Genomic DNA, 12,150 nt, shown 5'->3' on the forward strand with positions numbered 1-12,150 from the left:
TAATGATGAACATGGATTAAAGGAGAACGAATGTATCTATCTCACCAAACAAAACGATGGGCTATAGACCCAGTGACACAAGGTACATAGAAAATCTTCTTTTTAAGTCTCTTAACTTCTTTTGAACTACAAAATGTCGACAAATACACGTCCCTTGCCAAGTCTTCATCCTAAGACCCAACAGAGACCATTCTCTCGCTGCTTCTTATCATGCCCGCCTCCTCTTCCCAAAGGATATATACCGCACATCTTATCTTGTCAAAAAGGAGACGCTGCCCTGCGTAGAATCATGCATGCCAAGTTTCCCAACAAGCTAACAAAAACTCCTTCCCAAGTACTTCCTCGTGTCCGGATTCGCAAACGCTTAGTACACACGCTTGAAGGGTGGCACGGGCTTGCACTCGGCCTCGTCCAGGGTGTTGGCGATGACCTTTCGGTAGGCCAGGTCGACCTTGCCGTGAGGCTCCTTCTGGAAAGAAAGAGTGTGCTTCATCCAGTTCTCGTCATCTCGCTCGGGGAAATCCTCACGGGCGTGAGCACCACGAGACTCCTTTCGGTTAGCGGCAGAGGTAGCGGTTTGGATACTGTATACAGTGTCAGTATTACTTCAGAAAGTCCCGAAAGAGTCAAAACTTACGCGCAGGTGAGCAAGTTGCGGAGCTCAAGAGTCTCAACGAGATCAGAGTTCCAGATCATGCTGCGATCCTTCATGCCAACCTGGCTGTACATGGCATCGATCTCGGTCATCTTGCGAACACCCTCATCCAAACTCTCCTGGGTTCGGAAAACGCTGACATCAGTCTGCATGGCCTTCTGCATGGCAAGTCGGATCTCAGCAGTGCTCTTAGGACCATCAGCAGTTCGGACCTTGTCGAGGACCTCGATGTGGTCGGAAGCAGCATCAGCGGCAATGGGCTTCAGGGCGTCACCGGGGTTGAACTTGTCACGGATGGTGTGCGAAACGGCACGACCGAAGACAACAAGATCGAGGAGAGAGTTGGCACCCAGACGGTTGGCACCGTGGACAGACACACAAGCGGCTTCACCACAAGCGTACAGACCAGGGACAACCTTGTCCTCACCCTTCTCGTCAACGGTAAGAACCTCACCAGTGTATCGTGTAGGAATACCACCCATGTTGTAGTGGACGGTAGGAAGAACGGGAATGGGCTGTTTGCGAACATCAACACCGGCGAAGATACCGGCGGTCTCAGAGATACCGGGCAGACGCTCAGCAAGGATCTCAGCGGGGAGATGGCTGAGCTGGAGGTAGATGTGATCCTTCTCAGCACCAACACCACGGCCCTCACGGATCTCCAGGGTCATGGATCGAGAGACGACATCACGAGAGGCAAGATCCTTAGCGGTAGGAGCATATCGTTCCATGAATCGCTCACCCTCAGAGTTGAGGAGGTAACCACCCTCACCACGGGAACCCTCAGTGATCAGGCAACCAGCTCCGTAGATGCCGGTAGGGTGGAACTGGACGAACTCGAGATCCTGATTGGGGAGACCGGCACGGGCAACCATGGCCATACCGTCACCGGTACAGGTGTGGGCAGATGTGCAAGAGAAGTAGGCTCGTCCGTAACCACCAGTAGCGAGAACGGTGTGGTTGGCAAGGAATCGGTGCAGGGTGCCGTCCTCCTGGTTGTAGGCGAGGACACCGCGGCACTCGCCATCCTGCATAATCAGGTCGAGGGCGAAGTACTCGATGAAGTAGTTGGTCTTGTGTCGGAGGGACTGTCCGTAGAGAGTGTGAAGAAGGGCGTGGCCGGTTCGGTCAGCAGCAGCGCAGCATCTGTAAGCCTGTCCACCCTTTCCGTACTCCTTGGATTGACCACCGAAAGCTCGCTGGTAACTGATGAAATTGTCAGTAGCCGTTGTGTGGGCGGATTTCAAAGTCCAGACTCACATCTTGCCATCGTCAGTTCGGGAGAAGGGGCAGCCGTAGTTCTCAAGCTCGATAATGGAGGCGGGAGCCTCTCGGGTCATGTAGTGAATAGCATCCTGGTCACCCAGCCAGTCGGAACCCTTGACGGTATCGTACATGTGCCATCGCCAGTCGTCCTCGTGCATGTTACCTAGGGCAGCGTTGATACCACCCTGCGCGGCGACGGTGTGAGATCGAGTAGGGAAAAGCTTGGAGATACAGGCAGTGTTGAAGCCAGCCTCGGCCAGACCGAAGGCAGCTCGCAGACCGGCACCACCAGCACCAACGACGAGAGCATCATACTCGTGGTCCTGAAAAGTGTCAATTGACGAGATCTGTGATTCGCGGATGATCAGGTAGACGTACGATGACGGCGTATTTGTTGCTCACGAAAGGAGAGGCCTCCTTGGCTCGCAGAGGACCATTGCCAGTGATAACTCGGGCTGTAGACAGCTCGTCAGTATTTCAAAGCTGCGCATAGCATTCGGAGAGAAGCGTACCAACAGGGCGAGTGGTGGAGAAAGCTCGAGAAGAAGGGAACCTAGCAGCCCGCGTGAACTACCAAGAGGTTAGCGAAGCGTATTGATGAGCTGACGAAGCTTTTGTGGTGGACAATCTATTTCATGATGCCATTGCAGAGGCCAGACCAGGGACTACTCACAGCAGGGCCGACGGCCAATCTCCTCATTGCCATAGAAGAAGCCATCATCAACTAAAGTCACTATGACCAAGACCAAGCTGCATCCGCGGGGAGAATCGAAAGGGTGGTATTTGACGATATCTTCGGGTGGCGGAGGAGCAGGACTTTGGTTAGATGTGGTTTTGGAAGAGAGAGAGAATGGATTGAATTGACTGTCCAACCAATCGACAATTCCCCTTGATGTTTTTTTGGGTCTCTCGTCCTTCGCGAGCCTCGATCGGACGGATTCTCTCGGCTCCTCGGTTGATCCAACCAATCAGCGTTGGCTTATTAGCAGCGTCGATTATTCGCCGCCCACTGGACTGGACGCTGTAAGCCACTGAAGATATAGGGACTCGGAAGTCAATGGCCTGTGCTGGACTCACTGTGCTGTCAAATGATAGAGCTCCTTGAGTCCGAGAGTGTGTCGTTGTGAAAGCCAATTGGTTTTTTAATTCTCAACTGTTTTCATGATACTACATCCAATGCTATCCTCCCTCGATCTTCATCCAAAATCAAAGCCCTATGGATCGGGAAGATTCGCCTTTACGAGTCTAATAAATCCATGACGTTCAAGACAATTGGATCTCATCACGTGTCCGCGGATGTACATTTTGCCCTTCGGCTCCCCGTCTCCCCCGCCTATTCCGATACCAACGGCATGTGCTGACGGCTCCACCTCCAGCTGCTGTCAGTCGTAAGAACGCGACCCAGCCCGGAACCAATTTTCGGGGCCGGTCATCAAAGTCCGGTTTTCTTACTGTAGTCTATCCTTAGAGCCTTAGCAACTCGAAGGGTTCAAATAGGCCTTGAAAACAGTCCTATTTCTCCTGTAATGGGCTCAAACAATAAAAGACTACGCTTAACCTAAGCGTCATGATGTAAGCCTTGGAACTTATGATCATACACATGAAAGCATTCCTAATTAGACCTTCTCAGTCTTAGACCTCGCAGACTACCATAAAACACGAGAGACGTCACATTTTAAACACCAAGACATTCAAAAAAGGCAATTAAAGATAGAATCTTGACGTCTACTGGCTCTACCATTCTCCATCATTCCCTGACTTTATAATCATGTCGCTCTGTATCTTTATACTGCCAGAATCAATACAGCCCAACTCCTTCTCTTCCTCCTAGGCCGAATGCAACCGCAACAAGGATATCTTACTAATTCTAATTCGATAATACTTCACGAAGCATGACCAAGAAATTGTCGGTCAGCTTGTGGACTTCTCCCACAGGGGGCTTAACGGGCTCTCCAGCGCTTCGTCGCAAGCGATCCTGTCGCTTGGCTCTGCGTCGCCTCTCAGCCTCGATGGGATCCAACTCATCTTCTGCTTCTGCCTCTGCCTCGTCCTCTGAGCCATCATCGTAGGCCATATCCTCGAGGTCTTCGCTGTCTAATCCAAAGTCTGATGAGTTGAAAGCCATTGCCGTTGGCATCATGTCACTTCCTGCATGGCCCTCGGCTGCCATCTTCTGTCTTGTTTTATCGTTGTGCCACTTCTTTCGAGCCTCTTGCCATGCAATAAGAGAGTTGATCTCTGCAATTGCCTTGTCTTTATCCAGAATTCCAGCACTGACACCGCCCTCGAACAAGGCGTTGACATTAAGGGTTCCGTTCTTGGGGCCCTTTCGCAAGAACTCGAGGATACCCTCGATCCAGCCCATGAGCTGTGTGAAGAGGCCGTTATCGTGAGTATGCACTTCATGGACAAACTTGTAAAAGTTGTGCTCATGTCGCTGGCAAAGATCAATAAAAGCCTGAACAGTCTGGTTTGGATCAGCCGAGGCATCTTGCTCTCTGCACTTGTCGACGACCTATACACATGTCAGCATGTAGTTTCGATTCGGAGATAGCTGCTTCTCTCACCTGGATCATGTCATCAATAAAGACGGCGAAGTCAGTAACACTATTGTACACGTTTGCCGACTTGTAGACTCGCACGAGGGGCTCGTAGAAGATGGTGAAGAGGTCTCGGAATAGCTGGAGAGTTACCGGCTCCTCGATCAACTGAAGCATCATCTCCTTGTCCCTCTGTCTTGTGCACAGCTTCAAGTACTGCTTCATGTACGAAAACAGTTGAGCGCCCTGGCGCAGCTCCTCGTCAATATTCTCCACCGCGTTGTTGAAAGCTACATATGCGTTGTAGAGCCTCTGGATTTGCTCTCCTGTAAGCCCTGGTTCAATGAGATCAGATCTCATAATCGCCACGATCAAGTCCACATCATCTGCCTCAGCCTCTTCACGAATGGCGACCTTGATGTGCTCTTCGGCATGTGTGTACTTGTAGAGCTTGTCTGAGAAGACAGGATCGTCAATCTTGCTAGCGAGGATATCGATCGACTTTTGGAAGCTCTTTATACCATCGTTAAGCGTAAGTGAGAAAATCCTCTGCATCAGTGACCGTGTACCGAATGGTTGGGCTAGGAAGATATCCAAGACACCAGACATAACTGCTGCGGGGTTTGCAATTCGAATAACGTTCTTGATAACCGAGTATGGGATGAGAGAGTGTATACGTCTCGCTTGAGCAAAGAGCTCAGGGGAGTTGTCCTCGGCCAGGAAGAGGTGGTAGATGACGGCAGCAATCTCAATACGAAGCCACTCGGCAAATTTTCGATATTGGATACTGAGATCCTGAATCGTCTCCTTTTCCTTGATCTCTTTGAAGAGCATGGTAAGTCCGTTGTGTTCTACTATATCGCGACGGAACCTAGAATATGTCAACTCAGGCTTTTGACCGGTGTGAGATAACACTCACTGTTCCATGTACTCATCGAGCTCGGCGGCTCGTTTCCTCGCGATTTCATAGAATTGCTTCTGCTCTTCCATGCGCTTCTCATCCACCTCCTTCCTTCGAAGAATATCTTCAACATCCTCATCTGTGGGAGTAATGGGCTCGCCACTCAGAAAGTCTTGCATAGCCTTGGTATTAGCAAATTGGGGGTTGTGGAGTACAGATCGCAAGAACGCCCTCAGTGAAATTCTTTGGTTTTCACGCCATAGAACAACAGTCTGTTTATCTTGTTAGTCGGCTGCGGAAGTCGTGTATAGCGTCACTCATACCTCTGACTTATCTGACTTATCCGAATCCTGGCGGACGGCGGGGCTAAGTCTTCCTCCTTCGGTAGACATGCGAGGAGATGGAATTCTAGGAGAATTGAGCCCCTTGGATCGATTCGATCTGAATGATGCCGCAGACCCAGCCCTATGGTGACCTTCAAAACGTTAGCATAAGTAAGAAATTCAACACAAATGGGATGGGTCGTACCAGGCGTCAACATAGATGAATAGCCATTAGGTCTTGTCGAAACTGAAGAAATAGAGGAGGCATCTGATTCGTTTCCGTTGCTGAACATGGATGTAAAGGCGATCGTTGTTGTAGTATCTGACTTGTTCTTCTTAGGCATTTCTGGTACGACTCGTCCAGGAAGCTCTTGTCGCAATCGGCTGTGAAGTTTGGCAAAGTCGCTATATCTTCGGCCAACATAGTGCTCCAATTCTCCCTTCTTCTTGATGCGCAGGATAAATTCGGCGTGTTTGTGCTTTCGGATCGTATGCTTGACTTGGGTGACTCGCACGCCTGCGACATTGACATCCCAGCCATTGATATAGTTGCCCTCAGGCAGAGTATGCATGACACCAGTGTCGATAGCATTGCTGTCAACAATCTCAATCTCTGAAAACCGAATGCGCTCCTCGAATCCTGATGATGTACCGATTCCAGAGACCATCATTAGCTCGACAAGTTTCCTAGCCTTAATAGCTAGTTTTCGTCGCTTCGTCTCCTCTAGGCGATCCTCCGACGATGAAATCTGCTTTCCTGCGAACGACTCGAGGAACTATAGCTCGTTAGCGTCGGATCGACCATGGACAAATCGCATCATCATTACTCACCACTTGAAGCTTGTCCTGCCAGAACTCCTTCTCGCGCGCCTTGTCAAGGAAGGGAAAGTCGCGAATATGGTGGACGAAGATGTATCGCAGAATGGGCAGTTCGGACTCCTCAGGGGGTACTTCACCATGATCGGAGCGAAATGGCGCGCCGAAGCGCTGGAGGGCGGTGGTAGAATTGAGTTCGTTTATTTCCCACTGTACCTGCTCCGAAATAAGCTCTCTCTTGAGGTCTAATGTGTAAAAGGATACATCAGCATCTATTGAAGCGTTTGGTCGCAAATTAATGCGCATTACAACACTTACAGTGTTCTTGCTTGCCAGTCAACGTCTGGCCTGGAGGCGGCGTAGCATCTTGCTTTGATCGCACTGGGAGGTCAACGGTAGATTGAGGATTCGCGGGAGCATCCTCAACAACTGCGGGCGTATCTCTGGCCTCAGCAGCCATGTCTCTTGCGCAACAGTCGATTACAGAGAGCTTTCCGTGTATTTCTTGCGAGGGGAAGAGAGGTATTTCACGATCCAAAAGGTCGGCCGCTATCAATGTCTGTTATAATTCGATATCGATGTATGTAGAAGACTCGGCGAAGTTGGGATAAGTAGATTTGCGTCAGAAGAACGTCCGGAATATTGTTGGTTTGGTTTGGTCTGGTCTGGACTGCTGCTTTCGTTTGGCGGGGCAAAGCTGCAGTAAGCTTCCATCGTTAGTACGCTAAAAAGTGCCTTATGGGGCGCAGCTACGTAATGTTGTCGGCTGTTGATAGGGACTCACATCAGCGTCTTCTTCAGGGTATCACGGACAGAACGATCAAAGGAACAGAACCTCAAATGATGGAACTTTTCTTCCTTTGCACTATAGACCTCAACCTTTTTAAGGTATTCCCCACGCTGGGCACTTGCGTGTAATAAGCGCCAAAGCGAGGGGCATGACGTGTGTCGCCAAGTACCAAGCCACTCGCCCAGACTCCCACAACCCTGCTTTTTCGGGTCCTTTTTGCCGTGTTATGGATGCCCGGCATGACAGTCAAACTTTTTGAATATCAAACTAATGTAACGGCTACTGAGCTTTTGGTGTAGTCAATGGTTCAGGGCGCCTGATGTAAGGCTGAACAGACATTTCAGTGATGAATCATTATCAATACGAAGGGGGCTGTCCTACGATCTATAGACTGATGCCAAGCAACTCCCAACGGGTCTTTGTTGTAAGGAGTTCTCTAGCTTCATAGACTCACAGTTGTTGGGACTATCCGCTGCCAAAAACTGTCAGCACTACAGTGACGACGGCTCATCTCGTTTGATCAGCCCGTTCGGCATCTAAAACAGGCAGCCGATCCTCTGTTGATCCGAATATCAGTCTCATTTCGACCTTGATGAATACAAGCCACGCTGCCCGCGGGAATATCCTCCACTCCATCCGCGTTGATATTGTGGCTGCCGCGAACTTGGACCAAGCACGGGATTACGCCGTGAAATAATAAGAGATTGGGCATTTCTTACGGGTAAGCCAATCATCGAAATGTGTACCAGAATGGGGAATTAAAGGGAGATTCTTTTGCCCCGCCACGATGTATTACGCAATGCCGAGTCTGTGCTTTATTGGCCAGCACCTTACATGATGAGTTGCTAAATGGGAACGTTCCGGACATTATTTGCGATATGTCGCAGCCCTGGAGGCTCTTATGGATGTCTCCTCTTCCAGTTAAGTTCGACGGTTTCCGGTAGCCCTGTCTTCGGTAAATCGGTGAATAAAGTCAGAAAGAAGCTCAAAACGCTCTGTCTAGGTTCTGGGCTCAGCATGGGCTCACGGAGAACGTTCGGCGGTCTTGGTCAACCGATTCGTGTCTCTAATCCTTGGCAATCTGGGTCAATGCAGAGCTGTACCAGGCAATTGGGGTACTGACTCCGGGACACAACTCGGCGGTGGGGAAGTGACACGGAGGCTCCGAAGTGTGGCGCCGGCAGCGGCTCGGCGCAGGAGTCGTTGGCTTGAACAGGAAAGACGGAAATGTTCCCAATAAAAGAACTAGGTAGATATCATTAGCATCATAAATTATTATTAATCTATGGATCAAGAGTAAGTGGCATGAACGTCAGTCTTGACATGCCTATAGACATTCAGTGAGTTACGAGACGTGAGATTTGGATTTTAAGCGATACAAACATGCCAGGTGCCGCATATATATGTATCAATGATCACATGCCATCACTATTATGCTTGCAATAGCCGCTCACAGAACTGGCTTCAGGGTTATTAGGCATGCATTGAGTCGGAACTCTTTGGAAGATTTTCTTGTGACCGATGTAGGGTAAGTTGATCGACCCCATATTCGGTTTCATCCATGAATTGAAGGTATCAATATTGAGGTAGTGCTATATTGAAGAACAATCTCGATGTGAATCAATTATCTATCAAAATCCTGCCAATACAAAGGAAACAGATGAGTAATGCGATGTGCGCGCTATGATGGGTATCGAATGAAAGCAATTAAAACGGGAACCGACAATTTCACAGTTCGTCGAAAACACGAAGCTCCTCCTCTGCATGCGTATGCACCTGCTTCCTCTTCGAATATGGAACACCACTCTTCTCAGGTCTTCGGAGAGACAATGATGGATGTGCTGCTCCCCTATGCGACTGAATGATAGACTCTGCAACACGAGGTGTGTTCGAGTTATCACTACCCAAGAGTGAACTATGCCTTGAGACATACTGAGCACCAAAGAACAGAACCACCACTGCAAGGAACACAACTGTGATGCATATAATGATAGCCCTCAACCTCAACCGTGTCTTGTCCTGGGACTCCTTGTCTAGACGCTCCCAGAGCTCAACTTGCTCTCGGACAATATCGACTCGATCACTAAGAGCGCGGATCCTTGCGCGGCCATCTTGGACACGGGTCGTGAGTGATTCGATGTTCTCCTGGTGCTCCTTGAACTGGCCCATTGCTGCAATCTGTGACGTGATATCATTTTCAATTTCACAAGCGTCCTTCTCAAAACTTCGATGGATGTTCTGAGACTCCTCCGCCAACTCCTTCAAGGCGGAAACAGTGGATTGAAGCGTACTCATTTTCTCAAGAACCGCGTAGTATGTCTCGTCAAGTCGCCGGGCTGTGGACGTAGAGAAGGATCCAAGCTCGACCAGGGATTGCTTTAGGCCCCTTTGAATGCGTCAGCTAAATAGCACCAGACAAGAATATCTGCAGTATCTTACTCGACCTGAGAGGATGTTCTGGCCTGATCTTCCAATATTCTCTCCTTGGTCTTGGGTTCCGGCGGAGCAGGAACGTTGAGAGTTCTGTTCTCCTCCTCTCGCGAGAGCATCAAGCTTGGCCTCCGACTCTGATCGGGGCTCATGTACGGCGTGACGCCTTCTGAGCGTGTCATGATGTCTACTGAAGCTCTGCCCTGATATTGTGGGTTCGCAGATACGGGATGGGAGATTGAGATGTGGTGTGGATGCACGGCGCGGTCCTCATTATATCGATCGCGTTCTTTCTCTTTCTTCTCTCGACGGCCGAGCTTCACGGGCGACGCGAGCTCGGTGATGGATCGCTTCAGCTGATGTCGGCTGCTCGAACGAACACTGGAAACCGAGTTTGTAGAGTCTCGGGGACTCGTAAAGGCTGCTGAGGCCATGGCGTGAGCGGTATTTCCCCTTTGGTAGTGTGGCTGATCCCGATTCGTCCTGCCTGCAGCTATAATGACCGTACTGTAGGTCGTGACAAAAACTCTATGCCTGGACCCTGTGACGCATGAATGGGTGGGTTGCCCAAAAGAGGGCTTGGAGCAGTAGAATTCCAGGTTTGTTGCGTGGTTGCATCAGGCGATCGTCGAATGGTCAACTTCGGGTTGTGGTTTAGTGGACCCCTGCAAACCGTCAGTTTCACATGTCACTTGAATGTAGATGCATACAAGATCGAAACATCTCCACATCACAAACACACAAGCTGCAGATAGTATCCGAATACGTTTTCAACAGTATCAGTTGCTGTTAGACGTATATAGTCTTACTTTCAAAATATGGAAAACAGCTCGAATGTCATTGCATGTGCCATTGGTTGGTCAAGCTCAGAATGGTGTCATAGTCACCACGATATCCACAATGGCGGTCTTGAAATAGGACCAAGATCCCAAAGAAACCAGTAGATGGGTCTACTAGAAGATTCACGTATGTTGCTTCCGTCGACTTGAAATTTTAGATCGGTGGACCTCATCTCATTGCTGCCCTTTAAAGATATTAGTTGGCTCTCCTATAGCAAATGAATCTCAGCTAGAGCTCGACCCAGTCCCGAACCAGCCGATCTATGAATCAATGATGAAATAACAACTTTAGAAATATTTAATCACACAAAGACAAAGAATCACTCGATAGCCGGAGAACCCGGTACTTGATCTGCCAAGATTTGATCGCATAATCCAACGCCCAGGTATATTGTGCTGCTCCCGTATTGTCTAACCTAATCTTTCCGTTTCAAGTTGTAGTCTGAGGTATACCGCATCGTAAATCATAGTGCTGTCGATGTATGTCTGCTCCAATCAAATTTCAACCACCAAAACCATCCCGCGATCATGAGTTGATTAGCTTGTTTCGCTTCTCCTTGCGCTTTAGTCGCTCGACTCGCTTCTTGTGCATCTTCTCGGCCATCTTCTCGTATCGCTCAGCCTCCTCCTTCTTCGCTCGCTTCTCCTTGATGGCTGCAATCTTGCGCTGTTTCTTAATTTAGATCATGTCTCGTCTAATGTGAGGAGAATCTGGGCCTACCTGGCGCTCCTGTTCCTTCTCGTCCTTCATCTCCTTCTCCTTGGCCTTGACTTGCGCCATGAGAGCTCGCTCTTGGGTTCGCTTCTCATATGACTTCAGGCCAGCGGTAGGTCGGAAGGCCTTCTTGGGTGCATGCCATTGCTTGCCTAGGAAACAGTTAGCTTGAGGAATCCATATACAACCAATGCTGGGGGTTGATGTTACCATTCCTGCGCATGCCGAGAGTCTTCTCCGCCGCCGCAGGGGCGGGAGTCAGGTTTGTTTTCTCCGTATCAGACATACTGCTGCTGTGTATCTGTCGTTGATACTTAGGCGTGTCGTTTGAGCGATCTTGCGCGCTTCACCAAATTTTCTGCCAGTCAAAAAATGTTATAGCGGGGCGCTGTCTGGGAGGCGGTGAGAATCATGATAAAGCTGTGGCTGTGCACCTCCATATTTGGTCCAGAACCGTGGCTCGAATCCAGGGTCCAGGTCCCTCCCCACACTTTAATTCAGGGGCAGATAAGGGGCGATCTTGTCACGTCGCTTGGTGCTTTTGTTTCACGATCTGAAGACTTCTGGCCCCTCTGCCCCCTTCAGATGAGTTCCTGATAATATCAATTCTCGGTTCGGCTATGCTTTGCTCCATTCAATAGTTCGTCCGTCTGTCTTCTTCGGCGCTGACGAGTCTTCCAATAATGTGCCATCCCGTCCCTGCTTAGCTGTCAGTCGAGGGAGAATCTAAGGTACGCTATTGGCTACGTTTTTCAGCTGTGAACTTGTAAGCCTTCAGATTCAGTTTCTAAGCGGAGCAAAAAGACTCGAGACCTTCAGTGAAAGAGCTAATAATGATCCAACCAAATCTTCTAAACCTTATACCCTATGGCCAC

General features: G+C 49.5%; 4 protein-coding genes across 4 annotated transcripts; all 4 read right to left on the reverse strand.

Moving 5' to 3' along the window:
* Positions 1-364: 364 nt before the first annotated feature.
* Positions 365-2,639, reverse strand: SDH1 (succinate dehydrogenase flavoprotein subunit; the record flags this gene model as incomplete). The annotated part of the gene is made up of 6 exons (XM_044820764.1): positions 365-584; positions 638-1,861; positions 1,916-2,244; positions 2,300-2,376; positions 2,434-2,491; positions 2,595-2,639. 6 exons carry the CDS (start codon positions 2,637-2,639, stop codon positions 365-367), a joined length of 1,953 nt encoding a protein of 650 aa, XP_044685064.1.
* Positions 2,640-3,788: 1,149 nt separating this feature from the next.
* On the reverse strand, positions 3,789-6,961 carry J7337_003042 (uncharacterized protein; the record flags this gene model as incomplete). The annotated part of the gene is made up of 7 exons (XM_044820765.1): positions 3,789-4,436; positions 4,489-5,332; positions 5,381-5,634; positions 5,686-5,837; positions 5,891-6,461; positions 6,517-6,746; positions 6,820-6,961. 7 exons carry the CDS (start codon positions 6,959-6,961, stop codon positions 3,789-3,791), a joined length of 2,841 nt encoding a protein of 946 aa, XP_044685065.1.
* Positions 6,962-9,019: 2,058 nt separating this feature from the next.
* Positions 9,020-10,155, reverse strand: J7337_003043 (uncharacterized protein; the record flags this gene model as incomplete). Its single annotated transcript, XM_044820766.1, has 2 exons — positions 9,020-9,677; positions 9,731-10,155. 2 exons carry the CDS (start codon positions 10,153-10,155, stop codon positions 9,020-9,022), a joined length of 1,083 nt encoding a protein of 360 aa, XP_044685066.1.
* Positions 10,156-11,086: 931 nt separating this feature from the next.
* On the reverse strand, positions 11,087-11,561 carry CGR1 (rRNA-processing protein cgr1; the record flags this gene model as incomplete). Its single annotated transcript, XM_044820767.1, has 3 exons — positions 11,087-11,227; positions 11,282-11,427; positions 11,486-11,561. 3 exons carry the CDS (start codon positions 11,559-11,561, stop codon positions 11,087-11,089), a joined length of 363 nt encoding a protein of 120 aa, XP_044685067.1.
* Positions 11,562-12,150: the final 589 nt, after the last annotated feature.

This window comes from Fusarium musae, chromosome 2, assembly GCF_019915245.1.
Source record: "Fusarium musae strain F31 chromosome 2, whole genome shotgun sequence".
Classification (NCBI taxonomy): Eukaryota; Fungi; Ascomycota; class Sordariomycetes; order Hypocreales; family Nectriaceae; genus Fusarium; species Fusarium musae.